Below are 22,918 nucleotides of genomic sequence, written 5' to 3' on the forward strand. Positions count from 1 at the left end.
CCAAACATTTGGAGTATAGAGACAAAATAAGTCCCATATAACGTATGCAGGACACTGTATGCACATATTGCATAGGATGCAAGCTGTTAACCAGCTCTTCATTGCCCAGCCATAACACTGTAGATAGAAAGTAAATAACAACAAGTATCTAAACTCACTGCAAACATACAGTAAGCTCATATCAACAGAAACAGTGCAGAAGTAAGCCACTTACAATTGGTATCAATTGTCATATTCATGTTTGAGTTGAAAATCATTTTCAAATGATGACAGATTAGCAGTTTGACTAGCAGTTTTGTTCAGATATATAAAGAATCGTGTTTTTTGTGTTCATCTTTATTCTAGAGACTACTCAATGTAAAAGTATATTCATTTACAGGGGTATATTCTGATGCCAAAGTCTCTAGCATTCTTGGCTTTCGCTACATGTGGTGGTGATCGCAGCCTTTGACAGGAACAGCTTCCCACTGGGACAGACGCACACTTCATAGAGTCCTTGAGCGTTCCCAGACAACTTACCTTCCCCCCCAGGTATCTTGGGAAGGCTCAATGTCTCCGCATCCAGGATCAGCTAAAAACAATGGAGACAATAATGGGATTAGACACTGAACTCACATTGATGATGCTCATAGAAGACCTAAGACCTAAACCCATTCATTCATTCATTCATTCATTCATTCATTCATTCATTCATTCATTCATAAGGTGACAACAGCTTTCAACTACTTTCACAAGCAAGGTCAGTAAATGAATGCCTGCAGTTCCAAAAAGAATGCCCATGTTCATTACATTCTCTGTCAGATACATGTATATACATACAAAGTATATACAGTAGGTATGTAAGTTTGTAAAAACAAATGGGATAAGCCTAAATGATCTAGCAAGACAAGTGTAGGAAAGCTTGTGGTTAATTGGTGCTTTCTTTGTCAATACAAGTCGTGAGTTTAGAATTATAAGGTTATCTCTGTTTAGGGTAGTTCAGAGATATTGAGCGTCAAAGTTTTTACATTCCATTATGTTTTGTGAGATGGAACCTTTGTATTTTATTAATTACTATAACTCAAATAATTCAACATTTTAAAAATAACACCACACAGGCATTAATAAACACCTAATGGATCAGATTATGTAAAAAAACTCAATTTTGACAAAAATGGAGATAGAACCTTATAATTCTAACATCACGAAGTGGTGATTGGGATGTATAACAACGTGGAGGCTCTCCTAGCCCACTATGCCAACAAAGGGAGTGTGCTGAAAGATTTTTATTACATTTTTTTGTCTTACTTTTTCTGTATTTCTTTTAATGCTATATGTAAAACACTTTGCTTCTTATATTTGCTTTTATTCATTGTCAATTTAATTTTTCTTACTATGCTCCTCTTGCAGTATTTTTTCATAATGTACCGGTATGCAAAGCACTTTGAATTGCCCCGGTTGTATGAAATGTGCTATACAAATAAACTTGCCTTGCCTAAGTATATCAATTAAGCAAATATATCAAGCAAGTATAAGTGCATCAATTACACTCAGTTATTGTACAATGTTGTTTGTCTTACCAGTCCGTCACTGGAGTGCAGTAGAAGATCCATTTTAGAGTCAGCCTCGATGGTCCCAGTCAGTGCTTTGACATGAACCCCGAATGGTGCATCCATACTGACAAAGCGGGTTAGAGACTCCAGCCTAACACAAAAATAAAGATAAAGATGTTATTAAATCATCAAATTTATCAAACACGCAAATAGTTAAATACCCAAAAATACACATGGCGGATACAACCAACCTATTTCTAATATGTGTTCAAAATTCACCTCAAGTCTTCAGAAGGTTCTGCTTTGACCAGGGGTGTCTCTACAGAGTGTTGAAACAGTGCCCCCTCTGCACCTACATTTAAAGGGGACACAAAAGGTTAAAACATTGTGCTTCATACAGTTGGTAGTCAATGAAACATCATCGGTGCTACCCCATGTAAGCTTGGCAGGTGGTTCTACAACCAGTTCCCCTGTGTGTGTCAACTGGTGTCTGTGTGAAGATTACAGAGTCACCTCTAACCACCTTGAAGGAGAGAAAAACGTTTGCAGAGGTTTCATTACGATGGTGACACCTCACTCATGCTAATTCTGTCTTTATCACCCTCTGCCATTGCCAGTTGCACTGTAGCATGCAGCGCTGCCCATCACCTGACACCAGGCTGGTGCCTGAGGAGAGGGCTGTTTGTGGTGCACTTCTTTAGATATGCTCGATGGACAGTGGGGGAAATAAGTATTCAATTTATTTTTAATTCAACATATTTCCATTGCAGCTATTCACAGGAAATGTAGACCAGACATTGGTATTAACTCAATAAAACTACACAGCGAAATAATATAAACAAAACAAAACAACACAAACTAAACAATTATATTTCTATTGGATTTAATTGCAGTATGTATTGGATTGTTATCCTGCTGGAAAATCCACCCGTGTCTCATCATCTTCCCTGAGATCATTTGGATTCCACCAGTACCATGTGAAGAGAAACAGATACCAGATACAGATACAGATACCATGGTGCTTCCACCTCTGAACTTCACTGTAGGTATGGTATTTTTGGGATCATATGCAGAGCCGTTTCTTCTCCAAACATGGCGCGTTGTATTGTTGTCAAAAAGTTCGATTTTTGTCTCGTCTCGACGACATCCTCCCAGTAATCTACAGGCTTCTCCAAATGTTCTGTAGCAAACTTCAAACGAGCTTCAACATGCCTTTTCTTCAGTAATGGAGTCTTCCGGGATTCATGGTGAATAGAGACCGTGGCAGTGGAGTGCATTGCCTATTGTTTTCTTTGTGACAACTGTACCTGCTGCTTCCAGGTCTTTCTGGAGCTCTGCTTGACTGGTCCTTGGCTCTGACTAGCTTTCTGACTTCCGGTCAGAAATCTTGCAAGGATTTGTGTAGCCGCTTGAGGGTCGCGTGATCTCCCACTTGCAGATAATGGCCCCAATGGTGCTTATAGGAATATTTAGGAGTTGAGAAATCTGTCGGTAACCAGTGCCATTACTATGCTGCTCAACAATCTTTTTGTGAATGTCTTGGGTTAGCTCTTTGCCTCTACCCATCATGAGATGTTTCTTGCAGGAAAGCTTGGTGACAAATTTGTTTACTTGCTTTCAGAGGTGGGAATCGTCTTTTGAAAGAGTCAAAGTACTTACCAACCAACATGCACTAACCCAGATGATTCTAGCACAGGTAGGAGAACTCATTAGTGGCATAAGCTGGTTTATCTTACTGTGTTCAATACTTTTTTCCTGTGTCATTCCACTTTATTGCACATAGCTTTTTTATCAGTTTCTTTAGCTGTGTAGTTTTATCGAGTTAATACCAATGTCTGGTCTAAATGTCATGTGAATAGCTGCAATAGATATGTTGAATTAAAAAATGTTTGATGTGTTGAATACTTATTCCCCCCACTGTATGCACTGTCTGGCTAATCTTCTCTAGGTTTCTTTTGTTCCTTTTTAGAGCTTCAGCGTCTTACTGATGTAAAATGACTGTCACTCTCCACGAGTCACTGTGCATCCAAATCACCCAGACATAATTAAGATATCAAGGGACACTCTCTTTAGCTAATTATCCCCCATAGCACAAGTGCACTGACCTCCCATCAATACACACTCTGGACACAATAATGACTTTTAGGAAAAAGAGGCAACTGGAATAGTGATAAATTAGGTGCTGTACTCATATAGTATAGGTTAAGTAGTGGTGTACACATTTAGTCTAGGTTAAGTAGTGGTGTACACCAGGGACGTGCCGTCCATATAAGCAGAGGTAAGCAGTGCTTACCCAACGAAAAAAAAAAAAAGGACCGTGAAAATATTAAAATAAAAGTGCATGTAACCGTTTGTTTGATTTCATTAAAAGAGTCGTATTTTAGGTCCCAGGGCAGCAGGAGTCAATCATTTTGACGTTGCATTTTTAGCGCCACCTGCAGGAGTAAGCACTCCCTACTCTGCATTGCGTTGCATATAAGCACTCCTCTCTCTGCTTTCCCTCGCGTAAATTCGAATGCGTGAAAATGTCTTTTTTATTTTTTTCCGATGCCTCAGCCCGCTGTTTAATGTGGCCTGGGTAAGCATGCTTATAGCCAATCAGTAGGTCTTTAATTCCGATAAGAGCTACTGATTGGCTCTTATCACTTTCAAGTTCACTTAACATTTCACCTTACTTTCTCTCGCCTGGCAGAATAGCTTATGCCAGCTAGCTCAAACGATCTAAATAATAATAATCAATAAGGATAACTTGCTTGATTTTGTGAATATGGACTTTACTGTCAGCGACCTAAAGGGATTTCGTAGACTGGACTGGACTGGACTGGAAAAACACAACTACTGGCTAAAGGCCGCCCGGGAGAGTCGCTAGGGGATGCAGCAAGCCTGGTATGAGCGGTTTATATGATTTATATGATTGGCGAGGCTGGTGGCGATCTGTGCTTGTTTATATGGTTTGATGTGATGTCAAGTGCCTGTGTGACAAAGTGTGAAAAGAAAGTGTGTTGTGAGTTTACTATGGAGGATGGAAACGGTGTGTGTCTGTGTTGTGCATGTGTGCGTTTGCGATGTTGAAACTGGACTTCAGCAGGTTGGCTACTTGAAAAGATCTTAGTTCAAAAAAGATTGAACAATGAGCACCCCTGATATAGTCGAAACTGGCAACTGTTTTTTTTGGTTTTGGTAATCTGATCACAAAGTGACCCTACCGTTTATTAGCGGGTTCTAGGGCATCAAAATTGCATTTCCTTGAAACTGCGTTCACTGATAGCGTGTATGTGTAATTATGTGTATTTCTATATCTTATGCTTACCCAATCTAAAAGCTCACGGCACGTGCCTGGTGTACATAGTCTAGGTTAAGTAGTGGTGTACTCATATAGTATAGGTTAAGTAGTGGTGGCAAACCTGTGACACGTAGCTTCCCTGTCCCAACGACCACCTCTTTTGCATCTGCAGAAAACAACATCTTTTCAGAGTTGGAGCTGATGACCAGGTTCTGTCCATGTCCCTGTGCCAGTTCTGGACCTGAGATGACACCAAGACAACGCATTAGACACCTGAAACAGTCAAGGCTATGGAAATGTGTGGACACTGCATTATTGAGATATCGATACAGTGGATACACCTGTATAAGAACATGGGACAGTGAAGCATTTTTTCTTCTTTTGACTCTATACTACAAATGTTTTCCAAACAATTACTATGAAGCTAATTTAGAGACTTAGCTTTTATTATTGGTTTCACCATTTAGAAATGACAACACTTTTTTATACATAGTCCATTTCAGGGCACCAAAAGTAACGGGATAGATTCATATAATGTCCAAACTAAGCACTCATGTTGTTGACAATGCTTTGCATGCAATAACTGCTTGAAGTCTGTGACCCATTGGCCCCATCAGACACTAGGGGCCTCATTTATAAAAATAAAAAAAGTACTTGAACATCATCTTTAACTTGCACGTAAGCACATTTTTCGAAATGGATGTAAGCAGCCAAGTGCTATAATATAGGGTAGGCGTTTGTCTGGAAGCAGGAGAGGGCAGAGAAGGGTGGTGTAGAGGCTTCTTAACCTCTTCTCGCTTCTCAAATAGTCTCTACATTGGGTGAGTCGTAGGTTCCAACAAACAGTTCCCAAGAAAAAGGCAGAGTGACGCGTGTATAAAAATAAACACATTCTTTTATTTCTTCAAAGTAAATATATCGCCATCAGCATGATCCATACTAACGATCCTGTCAGCAAAGTTTATGGCTGTCCACAAAACTGTCCTGAACTGCCAACTACTGTTCACTACTATTGAACTGTCTTGTCCTGATCTGTCTGAACTGTTGTTGAAACTTGTTTGCTCCCAAGCAATTCCCTTTCCTGTTCCCTTTTATCCCCAATATTCATTCATCCCAACCACCAGGGGGGAATGACCACAAGGAACAATCTAAATAACATAAAATAGGGAATATAGAATATATAAATATTAACATAATTAAATTAAAGCCATCAATATCATAAGTCAATAATTCTAAATTAATATTAGAAGATTAAGATAATTAACATGTAGGACTAAATGGCTCCTATAGGTGGCTTCTCGGTAAGTTGCATTTGTAACGTTTGATCAAGACAACTAACCAGGCAAATGTTTATACTGTAATAATATAATGGTCTTATTCTTATCAGGTGACATTGAAAACATGGCTGCTCACTCCCTTTGCGAACAGAGACAGACACCGGAGGAAATCCAGTATAATTTAGCGCATGGCCGGGCAAGGTTGTTGAGCGCAAAATAGGCATGTTGAAGGGGAGATGGCGTTGCCTTGACTGCTCCGGAGGGATATAAAGGAAGACTGAAATACAATCATAAACATCAGTTCCCTTTAAATCTTGAATTAAACAAATTTTCTCGGCTGATAACAACATTGTTAATTTTATTACCAGCCACTTTAACTTAGCAAGAATTACAGTAGGTAGTGCGGCTCACATGCCTGTAATAACTCTGCATAACCAGTAGGTAATGTGCGTACGTCAAGTCAATACCTGACGTAGAGCTACGATCGTTTCCACGGTCAAATTGACTCGTTGAAATTGTATAAATCACTACTTTGACGTGGTTTTCTACGTACGCCACGGGTAAGATCAAATTTGATCCAAAGTACTTTCTATAAATGAGGTCCCAGGTATCTACTCTGGTGATGCCCTGCCAGGCGGGGACTGCAGCCATCTTCAATTGTTTGTTTTGAGGTATTTTTGCCTAAAATCTTATCATCAGGAAATTAAATGTATGTTCAATTGGATTTAAATCTTGGCCAGTCAAGTCTTGGCCAGTCAAGAACATTCCACTTTTTGGCCTTGAAAAACTCCCTAGTTGCTATGACAGCATGTTTGGGGTCATTGTCTTACTGTATAATGAAGCACCACCCAATACATTTGGAGGCAGGCTTTTTAAGATACTTTTAGCAAACTGTAACGTGACCATCCTTTTTGAGGATAACTAGTGGTTTGCACCTTGCAGTTCAGCTGGTGATATATTCTGTGGATGGTAGTCTCTGACGCATTCACGCCTACCTCCTGGAGTGTTCCTGATCTATGGGACAGTTGTTTTGGTCATTTTCTTAATTATGTTAAGCATTCTTCGGTCATCCAGCGTAGAAGTCTTCATTTTCCTACCAGGCCCTCACCAATAGCAAATGTAAAGCATAGAGTCAATACTAGACAGCTCTCCTATGCCTGCACAAATGATGTGATGGAACACATGACACATGAGAAACACCTGTCGAGTCAATTGTCTTGTTACTTTTGGTGCTCTGAAATAAGGGGACTGTGTATAAAAAGAGGTGTCATTTCTAAATGGTGAAACCAATATGTACACGAATAGCTTCAAATAAAGTCTGTAGCATCTATACTTTAATGTCATAGTTGTTTGATTTCAAATCCAAACTTTTGGAGTATAGGATCAAAAGAAGAAAACAATGGTCACTGTCCCATTACTTACACAGGGCACTCTATATGCTTGCAAAATAATGTTTGTTCAATAGTGCTATCAATGAATCATTCATGACTGCTGTCCACGGTGGGTATTGCCTTACAAAATCACTGGTGGAAATATTGCCACGGTAAGCTTTCGACTGTCTGTTATAATTGTTATGGAGAACTCAAGTGTTTACTTAATTAATGTGCCTGTTTAATGCTACTGGTAATTGTTTTGCCGTTGATCTGTCTGTGTGTGTGCCTATTGTTGATCAGCAGGACATTCATTTTGCAACTGTAATAGGTTGTCTTAGTCCTTGGAGTGCGTAGGTCCTCTGCTATACTTGTATTATGTTTAAAACATTATCGTATGTTTTAATCATGTCTTTTCTGTAGGCGTTGGGGGCTGGCTATGTGAAACAAAAGTTCTCTCCCCCATCATAAATAACAACCAGTCCCACACTAATTGTGTCTACGGGGAAGATATTGAAGATAGGGCACAACAAGATTCGGAGGACGAATAACCATAGGTGGATATCCTGCGTATGAATGTCCCTCCCCATCTGTCTATAAGAGCATGAATGTCCCTCCCCATCTGTCTATAAGAGTATGACTGTCCCTCCCCATCCTCTATAAGAGTATGAATGTCCCTCCCCATCCTCTATAAGAGCTGAATGTCCCTCCCCATCCTCTATAAGAGCATGAATGTCCCTCCCCATCCTCTATAAGAGTATGAATGTCCCTGTTTGCTGTGTGTGTGTGTGTGTGTGTGTGTGTGTGTGTGTGTGTGCTTCCTACCCACAGAAAGGCTTCCTGCAACATTGTTATCTGCATCGCGGGCATTGAGGGTAACATTTTCAGATGAGTGCACTAGAAGAGATGAGTCCTGCAAAAGAAAATCAGTTTGGTAATGAACAACCTGTGCATGTTGCATCATTATCAGCTATCACAGGACAGAACTGTAATTGAGCATGGGACTCAATGAATATCTGTATGCTCAAAGGCTCAAATATCTGGTTATCCTTATCACCAAAAAAAGGACAAAAAGCACTATTCAGGAATGATGAGCTGAATACCAACAGAGTGAATACCAACAGAAGAATATTGCAGGGGATTTTGGCAAATGTTTTTGGGCCACTACTCACACGGTTAGCTGTGTTGCTCATTCCAGTCTATGAATGGTGAATACGTTGCCTTTTTAATGAAGCTCATAAAGAAAGAGTGGGGGAAAACAATGCACTATGAGTACCCTAACCCTAACATGTAAAAAGCTGCTGCAAAGTGTTACCATGTGCTGCTGGATGGTGTGTCATAAACTATTTTCTACCACAAATATCCAAGAGGTTAATAAGGAACTCACTGCAGTACAGTCCCTGCTTATTCACACATTCCTCAGTTACGCAAGAAAGATATGTAAAAAAACGATATAAATACTGCATCTAACCATGATATCTCAAGAAAGTTTTGATGCTCACGAGTTTCCTGCTAAGAATTTCAACAAGATTCAACAAACAATCAACTTAAATCTCAATGGTTTGTGAGTGTGTGAGGAGAAGAGTGTGGTAGTGTGTTTGACGTACCTCTCTGGAGTGGATCTCTTGGGCATAGAGAGGAAAGAGGAACTCAGACTCGCCATCCAGTCTCACCCCATCCGATGTCACTTTTAGGTGACCCATCCCTTCCTGCAATGACAATTGGAGCAGAAAGATTTAGCTTGGTAGTGCATCAAATAAAAAGCATAACATTAAGGACTGTATAAAAGACACCAACTTGCCAACTGTAGTGTGTTCTGGATCAATTGTGAGACATATTGTTTCTTATTCTGTATGTGTAGCTATTTAACACTTAATCAGCCATGAGGGGCCATCTGACAGTGAGTAAAAAAAATGTTATATCTTTGCACTGGATCAAATTCCAGGACCCTGAATTGAACATTAACCTCAATTAACGATGAATTGAGAATCAAGGACCCCAATTGAAATAAGCCAGTGGCTTTCTTGGGTTTTTATCCTGTTAGTTGACCTTGTATGTAATATGTACTTTCATGTACCTACTTCTGCAAATCTTCTAATAAAGTTTTCAATCAATCAATCAAACCCTCCTTTCATGACTTTTCCTATATATGTGCGTTCTACCACCCAGTATCCTTACATTTTCAAAATCACATCAGAATAGTATTTTATACTATTTATTTGATAGCTATTTTGCTGTTTTTCTGTGTAGGAGGCAGGCTAAAAAAAGAAATGACGCTAGCCTCATCAACAACACCCACCCCTGCGCCGCAGTTTACCCCCCCCCCCCCCCCCCGATGTCACCCATAACCAGTTGACACTGACAGTCTGACAGAATCTTAAGATCTTGTCAGATCCCATAAGAAAGGTGGTGGAATCGCCTCCTTTTTCAGAGACAGTTTTAACTGCAAACAGCCATCCTTCTGAGAATGTTTAGCTTTTGAATATCTTTCAGTTGTTTTTAAATGTTCCACTCGAATTCTTTTTATAATTGTATATAGACCACCCCAATACTCTACTATCTTCTTCAATGAACTTACGGAGCTTCTCTCCATCATTACTACTGAATTTAACTAACTTTTTACTTGAGTAAGATTTCACTGAAGTAACAGTGCATCTACTTGAGTAGGATATTTCAGTACTCTTTCCACTTCTGATCAATTGTAACACACAGCTTTTTTTTTCAGAAACCAGTTAGAGATTAAACTCACTAAATACATGCACAGTTAGGTTTACTTCTTGCATGAAAGAATTCTGTCATCTCATCATCTTCAGATTTTATTGGGGAAAATAGTTTGAGGGGTAAAAGTAACTGTTTTGATCTACAATATTTTCCTACTACTGTTTTAACACTTCAAGCGCGGAGGCCGTTTCACCTACTTTTAGCGCGCCCTCGATGTCAAATGACCCTGTATTCTAGACAATGGGCATCTGTTACTGAGACAACGGTCGCTAGAGGGCGTGACCTCCTGTCCATTAGCCTCCACTGCTCTGAGCTGACGGCAGTGCGCTCAGAATGTCCCCATTCCAAAGTCCTCTTATTAGTACGCAACATATGCAATGCAATGCAAGTCAAATCAAAAATGTAAATCAATATGCTACGTCTGTATGGTACAGTATCTGCATAACTCCACATTTGCCATCTGGAGAATTGTGTCTCTGCCTGAGTTAAAAAAGCAACCATACATTTTAATGGCCAATGTATGTTTGCATGAGTTACAATATAGAATATGCACAATAGGGGCTATTGAAGAAAGTCAGTCATCTCCACTGCCACATACCGTATTAAACCATGTGACTCTGAGGATCCATATTGTGAGGGCAAAGTTCACCACCAGAATGATAATGAGCAGCAGGACGAACAGGTAAAGGCAGCGCTTCCTCCAGCCATAAATCCCAATCTTATAGATGTGATCTGGGATGGGGGCAGGGACGCCGGTGTCCTGCGTGGTGGTGACATACTGCTCTCGCACCATCTGCTGGGGAAAACACAATGACATGGACCAGTTGGCAGTTAGTATCAGTGTGGACATCTTTGATTTGATAATACATTACTCTGCAATTTCAATTCATCATACAGTATATCTAAGAATCATATCTCATACCTCAGCTTATGTATGCCTCATAGCAATCACTGTACAATGCCTGCTTTTAGACAGTCTTCATCATGAGGTTTAGTTTAGTTTAGTTTATTTAGCACACATGAAACGGTGCAAGGAGGGAACGAAGCCCAGAAGGCTTGTACATAGTTCCACTCCCGTCAATAGCTAGGTTTCAGTATACCACAAAGAACACTTAATACATGTAAATAAGATAAAAGGAACCACAAACAAAATCATATCCATGGGGCAAAATGCTAGGTTGGCACAAAAAACAAAAACAAAAATATGAGCAAAAGTCATGGAAAGGTAAAAAAAAGAGAGGTCATGCAATGATCTGGGGGATATCTGGCCAGAGCATGAATGGAAAACTTGAGTATATTTCTACTCAAAGCTGGCAGAAGGCAAGAGGAAAAAAGACACCCTCTTATAACTCTGGCTTTAGTTTATAATCATATATACTGTACTAAATATAAAACTGAGCAGAGTATATAAAGATGTATGAACTGTAAATAAATCAACAGTACAATGGCTGAATATATTTTATATTCCATATGACGGCAACATTATCTAAATCCTCAGTTAAATCAGTTAGAGCTCACAGTCCACTGTGAAGGTGGGTGGATTGGGTGACAGAAATAACAAAATAAATGATATTGAAGCCCTTTAACTGCACATTCATTTCCACATGAAAAAGTGTTTGTATGCATTTATAAAGCGTCTGCTAAATGTAAAAAAAACAACCCACCCTAAAAAAACTCAACACCAACACTGCAAGAACACACCTGTATAAAAATGTGCTCGATTCAACATTTGTGATCATTCAAGTTCCCTTAAGATTCTGCTGTTCTCTCAACAAACAAGACTACTTTCTCAGAGATTTGATTCATGCCCATCTGGAATTGGAAACATCAGCTTGGTTGATTTACATATGGACAGATGCTTCATCTCATTGCTGGGGTAAACATGACGTTCATCATGTTTAAGGAGCAACTTTTCATTGTGGACCATAATTCTCTCATGACATTAACAGATGCTCAGCCAGTACACCTCCTAACTGTAATTTGGCCGACTACCAACCAATAATGACGAGGTTACCTTGAGAGATGTAGAATGTGTATTTGCAATTAGGAACACTACTACTACAGGCTAACTCTCATTTGAAATAGAGACACAAGGCTACAGCCTTTTCATGTCAACTGTTGGACCTAATGAATGATCTACGAACATCATAATGTTGCTCCCTTAGCTGTATATCTTGCTAACTATATCATAGAAAGTAATGGATCAAAAAGCCTATAAGCTTTCTGCTTGGGTGTATTCCCTAGGAAGACATGTTTCAGAGAGGATGATAAACGCCTAGTCATCGTGGCTACAAACAATTGTTTCCTGCTGTTTGCAGTAAACATAGGAAACAAGCGTGTTGGCATAAAGTACCCAGAGTATCTCTCCCCACCAGGTCTGACCTGGCCACAGGAGGTCACACAGACTCTACAACCAGGCAGTGATAAACAGCCTTATTCCACAACAACACATGATGTAGCATAAAATAGCTAAACCAAACATTAAACTTAAAAAGGGAATTGATAAGAACCACCTTGTTGTGTGGATTACTTATTTTCCATTTCACTGCACATTTGCACTTATCAGACTGAGCAATCAGAATACATCATAAAGACTTGCATTTCAGCAGCAGTTCCCAAAATGATTTTCTTAAATAACTCTAGTGTGACCAATCATATGAAGCAGAATGTCCTTATGAAAGTAAACATAGATACAAACATATAGGCACATATAGGACATACAGTATAACCATTAAAAAAGTAAAAGAAAATTAATTCCATCAATAAGGATAGCAATTTGGACTGCCTTGGTTACATTAAGTGCTTGTGTGTGCAGAAACAACTTTGTCATTGTAATTAACTTATTCTGTCATTTGTGAAAATGTTTCATCAACGTTGAATAACTCTGCTCTGCTCTGCGAATCAATCTAAAGAGGAGGTCTAGCTAAAACAACAGAGTGAGAGGAGCAACTTGTGGTTGAATCTTTAAAGGTTTTTTTAAGCCATCCAGCAACAGACCATAGTAACCATAGTTACCATAGTAACCCAAATACACATGCCTTTAAAACCTCGCCCTTGGAGTGCAAAGGAAAAAAACATCCTCTGTTAATGTGCCTTTATGAACCAACATTCTGGTCATGCCGTCTCCACAGAACACAAGCCTAAGTTAGTTTAACACAAGCCTTTATGAGGTCCTATCACAAGAAGGGGTACCCCACTAGTCCATAGATTCTCCTGAGATGAAGTACTGAGTTCACCCCCATAGACTTTTAACAGTGCTTTTCATCTTATCACTTTAAACCAGTGATATTCCATTTGCTGTGGTCTTTACACTCTAGATGAGAACCTAGAGGGCAAGAGTAGCACTGTGCAGTGTCCTGCCTGCCTAGATCAGTGGGGTAGGACTGTCATTGAGATTCCAGGCTTCTCTTCTCACCTCATTATGACTTGATCAAACGCCAGTAGAACTTCCAGAGCCTCGTAGTAAATAAGAAATGACTTTCTCAAATTGTTCACTAGAGGATATTAATGTATACAAAATGCTGGAAAGAACAATAAATCAGAAAAGAAGCCTGTCGGAAAAGAGAAGCCTATCCAAAGTCAAGCCCTTGGGTCTCTGCTAAGTTTCCCTCTCTGTCTAAGCTGCCGTCTTCATATCTCCCCAATGCTGTAATGCTTCCACTTCTAAAAATAGGACACAGCATTGTGTACTATATTTAAAAAGACCCACAGGAACCCAGCATGAGCAAAACTAATATACAGAACTGTATGATACAGTATGGAAACGTAAGTCATAACTGAGGTACTCTGACAACTTATTTCTGTCTTCCAATATTTTTGCCCATGTATGGTCAAATTCCTGACAGCAGTAGACAGAGTAAGGAGAATACATCCACCTATATCAACTCAGGACTCTTTCTTCTGTCTTTCTATGCAAGACAAACATGAAAGCAAAGTGAAAAACAACATGTGTGCGCACACACAGACACACAGACACACAGACACAACACACACACTCACACTCACACTCACACTCACACTCACACTCACACACTCACACAGGCAGGTCAAATAAGACAAGTTGAAACTCAACAGAATAATACAAAGATGTGGAAGATTTCAGTGTGTAATAGAGTTTAGATATAGAGATTTCAGAGAGCCTCAGAGTGTAATAGCAGTGACACAGACTACAGAGAGCAGGTCCACCTACCTTTGTGTGTTGAGTAACAAACTGAGCTTCTGTGGCGCAGCAGTCCTGGGGTAGCACTGGCAGGGTCCTCGGACGTGTGTCAGGCGTTCAACAGCTGCGTGCCATAAATCTGCCAAGGAACTGCCCCAACTAATCACCACCAGAAGACACTCCCACTTCCTGCATATCCAACGCTCCCACTTCCTGCATATTCATATGTACCTCTCTCTCTGCCTAGGGCTCCCCTTCTTCTCTTTTTGATTGTCTACTCAAAATACCTGTGTGTGTGTGTGTGTGTGTGAGAGAGAGAGAGAGAGAGAGAGAGAGAGAGAGAGAGAGAGAGAGAGAGAGAGAGAGAGAGAGAGAGAGAGAGAGAGAGAGAGAGAGAGAGAGAGAGAGAGAGAGAGAGAGAGAGTGTGTGAAAGCTACGACTCATACATACAAAAGAGTCCCCTGGGATTCTTGTTTCCAGGGGAAAACATTTGAGTACAACAACAGAGGAGGAACACAGTTCTGTCTGGGTCTGAAATCTGCTCTTTGCATCCCTGCATACCAGTGAGTCACTGCTGAAGCATAGGCTCGACTTATTTCAGAGTTCTATTTCAGTTATGGCTTTCACATAAGAGTGTGGCGGTGGTCTTTCTGACAGCTTCCCAGCTTGGTCTTGGAGGGTGGTCAGTGACAGAAGAGACAGACAGGCTACAGTGTATTAATAGATAGAGGGGTGTAATTGTAGCAGCAGTTGCAGTGAAAGCATCTATGGGGCAGAGTGTTATGCATGGTGCTTTGTATTTTTTCACATAAGCAATCATTTGAGGAAAGTCAGTCAGTTTCTTAGGTAGCATGTATCACTACATTTCCCTTATGTGTAACTCCCAAAGCCCAGATGTATCAAGCATCACAGTGTCTTACTGAAAGCCTCAGAAATCTGATATTCTACTGAGTTGATTCAAAATCATGACGCCTGTGAAATTTGAGAGGTTTGACAGCGTTTGTTTTCAATTCCAAAGCTGCTGCTCACCACTTAATGCCGAGTTGATGGATAGGTCCATATAGTTTCAAAATAAAAAAGACCTGGGTAAACTCATGAGAGCCAATTCTGAAGAGCAAGCAGGAACCCATTCCAAACAAAACTGCATGTATTTCAATGTAACACATGCCTGTCGCATATAAATTCGTCATTCATGAGAATCAATAATAAACTTCTTTTTACTAAAAAAACAGTAAAGCAATTGTTTTTTTTCCCTCCAAGGCGAGATGCCAGTGGAGCTCATGGTGGCAGAGAGGTTATTCATCTGTCCGTGTGTGCATCCTGCGGCTTGTTTCCCATCTCTGCCCGAGGTGTAGTGCTGTGCAATGACAAAAGCGACAGCTGACAGCATCCATCAGCAGGCGCTACCCTGTGTCTCACACGCCCCCAGCCCAAGCCTCTCTAGGCTGAGGGACACTGCAGACAGTTGTTTCATGGCCTTCTTTGTCAATAACTCATAACCTTCAGTTGCCTGTGGGTCTATAGATGGCTCCTGCTTCTGCCAAAAGAGCGCACTATAGTCTGCTCCCCCTCATAGATATTCAAGCATGGATGTGGTGTAAGCAATGGGTAGATATACTACAGTTGGTACAGCAAGCCTTTCCTTTCAAGACCATGGAGGAGTGAAGAAGTCCATGTGTAAAGAATCGGACCACAGCCAACTGCTGCAGAGAAGCATCTGATACAATTAACCTTGTATGGAAACAAGATCATAGAGAGTCAAGATGTGCCATACTGGGTAGCAAAATCAACAACTGCTCAAATGAAAGCAAACACGTAGGGTTGGCGGGACTCCACTAGAAATGGAAGCATTGATACTAATTGAACACAACACGCTAAATTAAGTGTAAACACATCCACGGCTGGATGCCTCCCACGGGACACCTTCGCTCGCCTGAGAGCTTGTCTTCAGTCTGAAATGCACCACTTTGACAGTGTAATAAAGAGGCTTTGGTAATACCCTCAATACTTCACACCACTGCTTTTCAGGCTACACTCCATACCCCCCATCCTCTCTCACTGGGTTGATTACATTTTCAAATTGATTTGATGTGAGGGCAAGTCTGCAAAATAACCAGTGTTTTGCAGAACGAAATAGGCCACAGTGAAGTTGAGAGCAAGTCAGGGGGGAGCAGATAGAAGCAAGAGAGAATGAAGGGACTACGTTTTGCAGTAGTGCAGTTTGTATACGGCAAGCAGTTTTTAAGTAGACGCAGAGATTAGTGGTGGTCTAGTGGATAGTGAGCTGGACTGGACTGAGCTGGACTGGTGATCGGAAGGTTGTGAGTTCAAATCCCGCCTGAAACCACACCACCACTATCGTGTCCTTGAGTAAGACTCTTAGCCCTCAGTAACTCCAGGGGGAATGTCCCTGTAATTGTAAATAGCTTTGGATTAAAAGCGTCTGCTAAATGGCTAGATTCTAGAACAAATCCATGCAGGTCAACGGTAAACAGAAGGGTGCTCACTAGACTATTATTAACAAGCCTCGACACAGTACAACGTTTTTTTAATATTGATTTCTATATATATATATAAACTCCTCAAAAAAAGTTTGGAAACGTTATTTCAGTCGATTCTTCCTCCCCTTTAATAATACCAATTGGTATTGTATTTTATATCGTTGGAAAGCCTGATTAGTCACCTTTACAACGAGGTACAACTTGTAAGGATCATGCATTCGTGGAATTAGTAACACAGCTAAACGTGTGGGTAGCGGCCCATTTTGTTGTTGTTGCAAAAATCCCCTGCAATATTCTTCTGTTGGTATTCACTCTCGTTTTGAGCTTCAAGTGCTGGCAGGTGTATGTGAAGCGGGGTGGAATGACAGGTATGAATGAGTGGGCGTGTCAGGGTGTAGTGGTGCGAATGAGTGCTTGTGTGTACGTCATCTGCTTCTCCACAGGTGTTCCAAATCACAATCACTCCCATGATTGTGAGTATAAAGGCCGGTGCTTCCGTTCTACGAGAGGCCCGACCTTCCTTCCACGCACCGGCGAAATCGAGGGCTCGAACGACGGGAACGGACCTACGATTCCACGCCACACGAGAGACTTTATACAACGCCCTCAATTCATCACAGTAAAGGGAAGTCGTACTACCCTTGCCTGTGTGTGAGTTGAGCAACACCGGGTTCTCCTTTTGTATGTGTCTGACGACTGATTTTATCCTTCCCCCTCCTGAACTACAGCGCGCACCGGACCGGACCAGCCGACCAGCACACCGGACCAGCCAACCATCACCGAACGCCGGGCGACGAGTGAGGATTACGGGAACGATCAACACCTATCCACGGGCGCCTATCGCGAACAACCCGCTCCCTGGACTTCCACCGAGAGTCGCAAGACTGAGCGACATCACTGACACTGAAGTGCTGGGATTCCCCCTCTCCCCTCTCCCGATTAGACGAGACTGTGGGTTGGGCTTTGAGTGGGCGGCGCTATCCATTCGAACTATCCTCACCATCAGGTTTAGTAGTTTTAGGTATACTAGTATTTTTAGCAGAGTTCCGGTTAGAAGCCTAGTCTCGGCTGCCCGCTTGGAGGTAACAGTATAGTTCAGGTAGGACCAGTGTAGTCAGCTGCAGTGTGCAGTGTTTCGCATGCCTTATTGGGTACAGCCTACCCCATACGTTATTTAGCAGTGTATTTGCAGTGATACGTTTTGCAGTGTATTTGCAGTGATACGGTTTTGTTGTGGTTTACTGTGTGCAGTGTTATTTTAGAGCAGCATTACTCAGACTCTCCATCAGGGGGAGCCAAACTGGGCCCAACTGTATCGTTGTCCCAAAGCATAGTGGCTGTGACTGGTGCCGCCTGACCACTCTGCCGTAGAGATTGATTTTATACTTTTAATATTACTCGTCCTGATCCTGGTGCAGGTGTTTTTTATGAATTGTTAATAAACTTATGGTTGCAATATACTGTATATCGCCTCCTCTTGTTGTGTACTCAAGGGTCCTAGTATATCCTGTACGGCTACATATGTCAGTCACAGGTGTGTGACTGGCACCTGAATGGCACCTAATTGACAGGAATTATATTCTGGGGCCAGTGGTGATCCCATATCTCCAGAATCTGGGACCTAACTCCATCCTCCAGGATGACAACGCTCGCCCCCACAGAGCCAGGATCATCACAGAGCACCTCCAGAATTTGGGAGTGGCCCCATACACTTACTCAGGCCTCAATTTCCTTAATCTTGAAAAAGAACAGACCCTCTCTCATGTGGGAGTTACCGCCCTGTAAGTTTGCTCTCCGTAGATCTGAAACTTATTTCTAAATTATTATCTATGCGTTTGGAATCTGTATTACCCTCTATTATTTCCCCCGATCAGACGGGATTCATACAGAACAGGTACTCTTTTTTCAACATTAGGCGGCTTCTTAATGTCATGTATAATCCTTCTTCTTCTTTAACATCAGAAGCTGTGATCTCGCTTGATGCCGAGAAGGCTTTTGATATGGTGGAGTGGGGCTACCTATTCTGTACTCTGGAGAAGTTTGGATTGGGTAAAACATTTATCAGTTGGGTGAAACTGCTTTATACCTCTCCTATAGCCTCAGTCAGAACCAATAACACACATTCTGAATACTTTCCTCTCTTTCGCTCTACTCGGTAAGGTTGTAACTTGAGTCCATTATTATTTTCGATCGCAATAGAACCGTTGGCCATTGCTCTCAGGTCAAATCCTAGTATAACTGGTATTCATAGATTTGGTATCGAACAGAAGACTTCGCTTTACGCAGATTACTTGCTTTTATATGTATCAAATATCTCTGTCTCTATTCCAACTGCCCTTGACATTTTCAGTTCATTTGGTAAAATATCAGGTTATAAGCTAAATTGAGATAAAAGTGAGCTATTCCCTCTGAACGCAGAAGGTCGAAATTATCCCTTGCATACTTTCCCCTTTAAAATTTCCCCACTAGGCTTCACATATCTTGGCATTCGTTTCACAGATAAATTCGAGGATTTATTTAAATTTAACTTCTCCCCTTTATTAAGCAAACTGCAGAAAGACTTTGAACGCTGGTCGCTTTTGCCCCTGTCTCTAACTGCACGAGTCAATTCAGTTAAGATGAACTCCCTGCCAACATTCTCATACCTCTTTCAGTGTTTCTTACACAAACATTTTTCCAGAAAATTGACAGTCTGGTGTCACGGTTCATCTGGAACGGGAGAGTTCCTAGGCTCGGTAGAGCCCTCTTACAAAGACCAAAACCTCTGGGAGGGTTGGCTCTGCCCAATTTTAGATGTTATTATTGGGCAGCCAACTTTAGAGTATTACAACACTGGGCACGGTTTGAAACCTCCCCTTCATCTCCTGTATGGCTGGGTTTGGAATCCTCTTCTTCCAGCCCTGCTCATTGACTGCTCTTGCTTACGCACCTTTACATTTTTCTGCTTCTCCCTATTCTAAACATATTATTGTTAAATCAACACTTAGGATCTGGAACCAGTTTAAACGACATTTTGGTGTACAATCTTTTCCTTTATTAGCTCCAATTACAGCTAACCCTGTCTTTCCCCCCTCCGTGATGGATAGAGGTTTTTTCTCCTGGTCTGCTCTTGGTATCAGAACGTTCAGAGATTTATATATAGAACATATATTTGCATCATTTGAACAACTGTCCGAGAAGTTTTCTCTTTCAAGGTCACAGTTCTTTAGATACTTGCAAGTCCGCAGTTTCGTACGTAATATCAATCCACAATTCCCCAACCTCCCAGATGCCACTCCTATTGACATTCTATTGAAGCCTGCACCTGTCACAAAGGGTATTATATCTGTTATGTATGGTTTGATTTCCTCACAAAATGGTTTGATTTCCTCACAAAATATTACGAGGAAATGGGAGGAGGATCTGGGTGAGGACATTACAGAAGACCTGTGGGAGAATATTTTACGCCGGGTCCACTCCTCTTCAATTTGTGCCAGGCACGGGCTGATTCAGTGTAAAATTGTTCACCGCTCACATTTGACCAAGTTAGGTTAGCCAAGATCTATGACAACATTGATCCCACCTGTGATAGATGCTATCAGGCCCCTGCTACATATAGTCACATGTTTTGGTCCTGCCCCTCCCTATATAATTTTTGTATTGAAATCCCAATCAGTCCGACTGCCGTAACGGCTTGTTTTGGTTTTCCTCCTACTACCTTGTTTCTACCACGACATAAAGCTGACCTGGTAGCCTTTTCAACTCTTCTGGCCACGTCTTATTTTACTTCGATGGAAGTCACCCACTCCTCCATCTCACTCTATGTGGCTCAGAGATATTTTGCATTTTCTTAAGATGGAGAAAATAAGGTGTGTCATAAGGGGTTCAACAGCGAGATTTTATAAAACATGGGGTCGTTTCTTTACCTATGTTGGCGAACAGTGTTCAATTGACACCCCATAAGCAATAATCACTCTTGTCCTAGTATCATCTGGTTGAGATAATCTGACATGTATGGTGAAGTGTAACCCAATGTTGTTGTTGTTGATTTTTTTGAATGTTTTTTTTATTTCTCCTGTATAATCCATGTCCTAATTATACAATTCATGTGTTTTCAATTGGCCATGTGTCCTAGCTATTTCTTTTCTTTCTTTTTTTTCTGTGTGTGATTTATTTACTGTAGTCTACGTTTAATAGACCTCTATTTTGACTACATATATGTAGGTATGTGCAATATGTCTAGCGTATATATGTACAGTTTGACCTACTGCAGATTTTGTACTGCCATGAAAACTTCAATAAACAAAGTTGTGAAAAAAAAAATTTGGGGGGGAGTGGAGAGGGTGGAATGGCCTGCCGTGAGTCCAGACCTCAACCCAATTGAACACTTGTGGGATCAGCTTGGGCGTGCTGTACGTGCCAGAGTGACCAACGCAACCATGTTGGCTGACTTGCGGCAAATCCTGGTTGAGGAATGGGGTGCCAAGCTGTTGTGACTGCGTATGGATCTTACACACGCTGCTGAGGTCCCTGACAGTGTCAAATTAATAAAGTGTAAAAATGGCCAATATGTGTTGTTTTTTCCTTATTACTGTGGGAGAGTGCAATCATCCAATCCACCAAGCAACTCAAAACGAGAGTGAATACCAACAGAAGAATATAGGGGATTTTGGCAAATATTTTTGGGCCGCTACCCACACGTTTAGCTGTGTTGCTCATTCCCCGAATATATGATTCTTACAAGTTGTACCTCGTTGTAAAGGTGACTAATCAGGCTTTCCAACGATATAAAATACAATACCAATTGGTATTAATAAAGGGGATGTAAATTCAACCAAACTAACGTTTCCGAACTTTTTTGAGGGGTTTATATATATATAGCTCTGGAAAAATTAAGAGACCAATCCAAATTATTTCTTAAGGCTCCAGTCTCTCCGGAGGCGTGGGTTCAAATCCCACCACTGCCATATTTTCTAAGACGAGAAGCTAGGATGGCTCCACAGCGAAAGAGGACAGAATACCATATCATTCTGACCTTGTTCCAAATCTCCAAACACTTTGTTTCTCTCAACTACTCTTTAATTAATTACTCTCACTCTTTATTTAATTACTCTCAACTCCATTAAAGTCCATTAAAAGGGAGATTGGCAGGCTCAGCTTTAAAAGGCATACAGTCAGGTAGCGTGGCCGAGCGGTCTAAGGCGCTGGATTTAGGCTCCAGTCTCTCTGGAGGCATTGTTCCAAATCCCACCGCTGCCATCTTTAGAGAAGCTGTCCAAATACAAGCTATGCATTTATATAACTAATAGCACTGTGATCTCCATCAATAGAATTTAGTTTTCTTCTCCAGCTTAAAAACTCAGCTCTCGTCTTGCTAGGCTATTGGCCTCGTCCCGCTAGGCTATTGGCCTCGTCCCTTTTCTCATCAGATCCTTAAAGCCAGAAAGAGGTTTGACTATCTTCTGCTGGGACTAAGGGGTAGTGTGGCCGAGCGGTCTAAGGCGCTGGATTAAGGCTCCAGTCTCTCCGGAGGCGTGGGTTCAAATCCCACGCTGCCATCTTTAGAGAAGCTGTCCCAATACAAGCTATGCATTATATAACTAATAGCACTGTGATCTCCCTCAATAGAATTTAGTATTCTTCTCCAGCTTAAAAACTCAGCTACCTCGTCTTGCTAGGCTATTTGCCTAGTCCCTTTTCTCATCAGATCCTTAAAGCCAGAACGAGCTTTGACTATCTTCTGGCCGAGCGGTCTAAGGCGCTGGATTAAGGCTCCAGTCTCTCCGGAGGCGTGGGTTCAAATCCCACCACTGCCATATTTTCAAAGATGAGAAGCTAGGATGGCTCCACAGCGAAAGAGGACAGAATACCATCTCATTCTGACCTTGTTCCAAATCTCCAAACTCTTTTCTCGACACCATTAAAGTCCATTAAAAAGGAGAGTGGCAGACTCAGCTTTAAAAGGCGTACAGTCAGGTAGCATGGCCGAGCGGTCTAAGGCGCTGGATTTAGGCTCCAGTCTCTCTGGAGGCGTGGGTTCAAATCCCACCGCTGCCATCTTTAGAGAAGCTATCCCAATACAAGCTATGCATTAT

The 22,918-nt window shown here is 41.3% G+C and overlaps 1 protein-coding gene across 1 annotated transcript; it reads right to left on the reverse strand.

Annotated features, from left to right (window-relative positions):
* Positions 1 to 403: 403 nt before the first annotated feature.
* On the reverse strand, positions 404 to 10,976 carry sgcg (sarcoglycan, gamma; the record flags this gene model as incomplete). The annotated part of the gene is made up of 7 exons (XM_080542829.1): positions 404 to 571; positions 1,560 to 1,683; positions 1,812 to 1,884; positions 4,937 to 5,056; positions 8,288 to 8,375; positions 9,070 to 9,171; positions 10,782 to 10,976. 7 exons carry the CDS (start codon positions 10,974 to 10,976, stop codon positions 404 to 406), a joined length of 870 nt encoding a protein of 289 aa, XP_080398955.1.
* Between the last annotated feature and the right edge of the window lie 11,942 nt (positions 10,977 to 22,918).

This window comes from Nansenia antarctica (genome assembly GCF_963989245.1).
Source record: "Nansenia antarctica genome assembly, chromosome: 12".
Lineage (NCBI taxonomy): Eukaryota > Metazoa > Chordata > Actinopteri > Argentiniformes > Microstomatidae > Nansenia > Nansenia antarctica.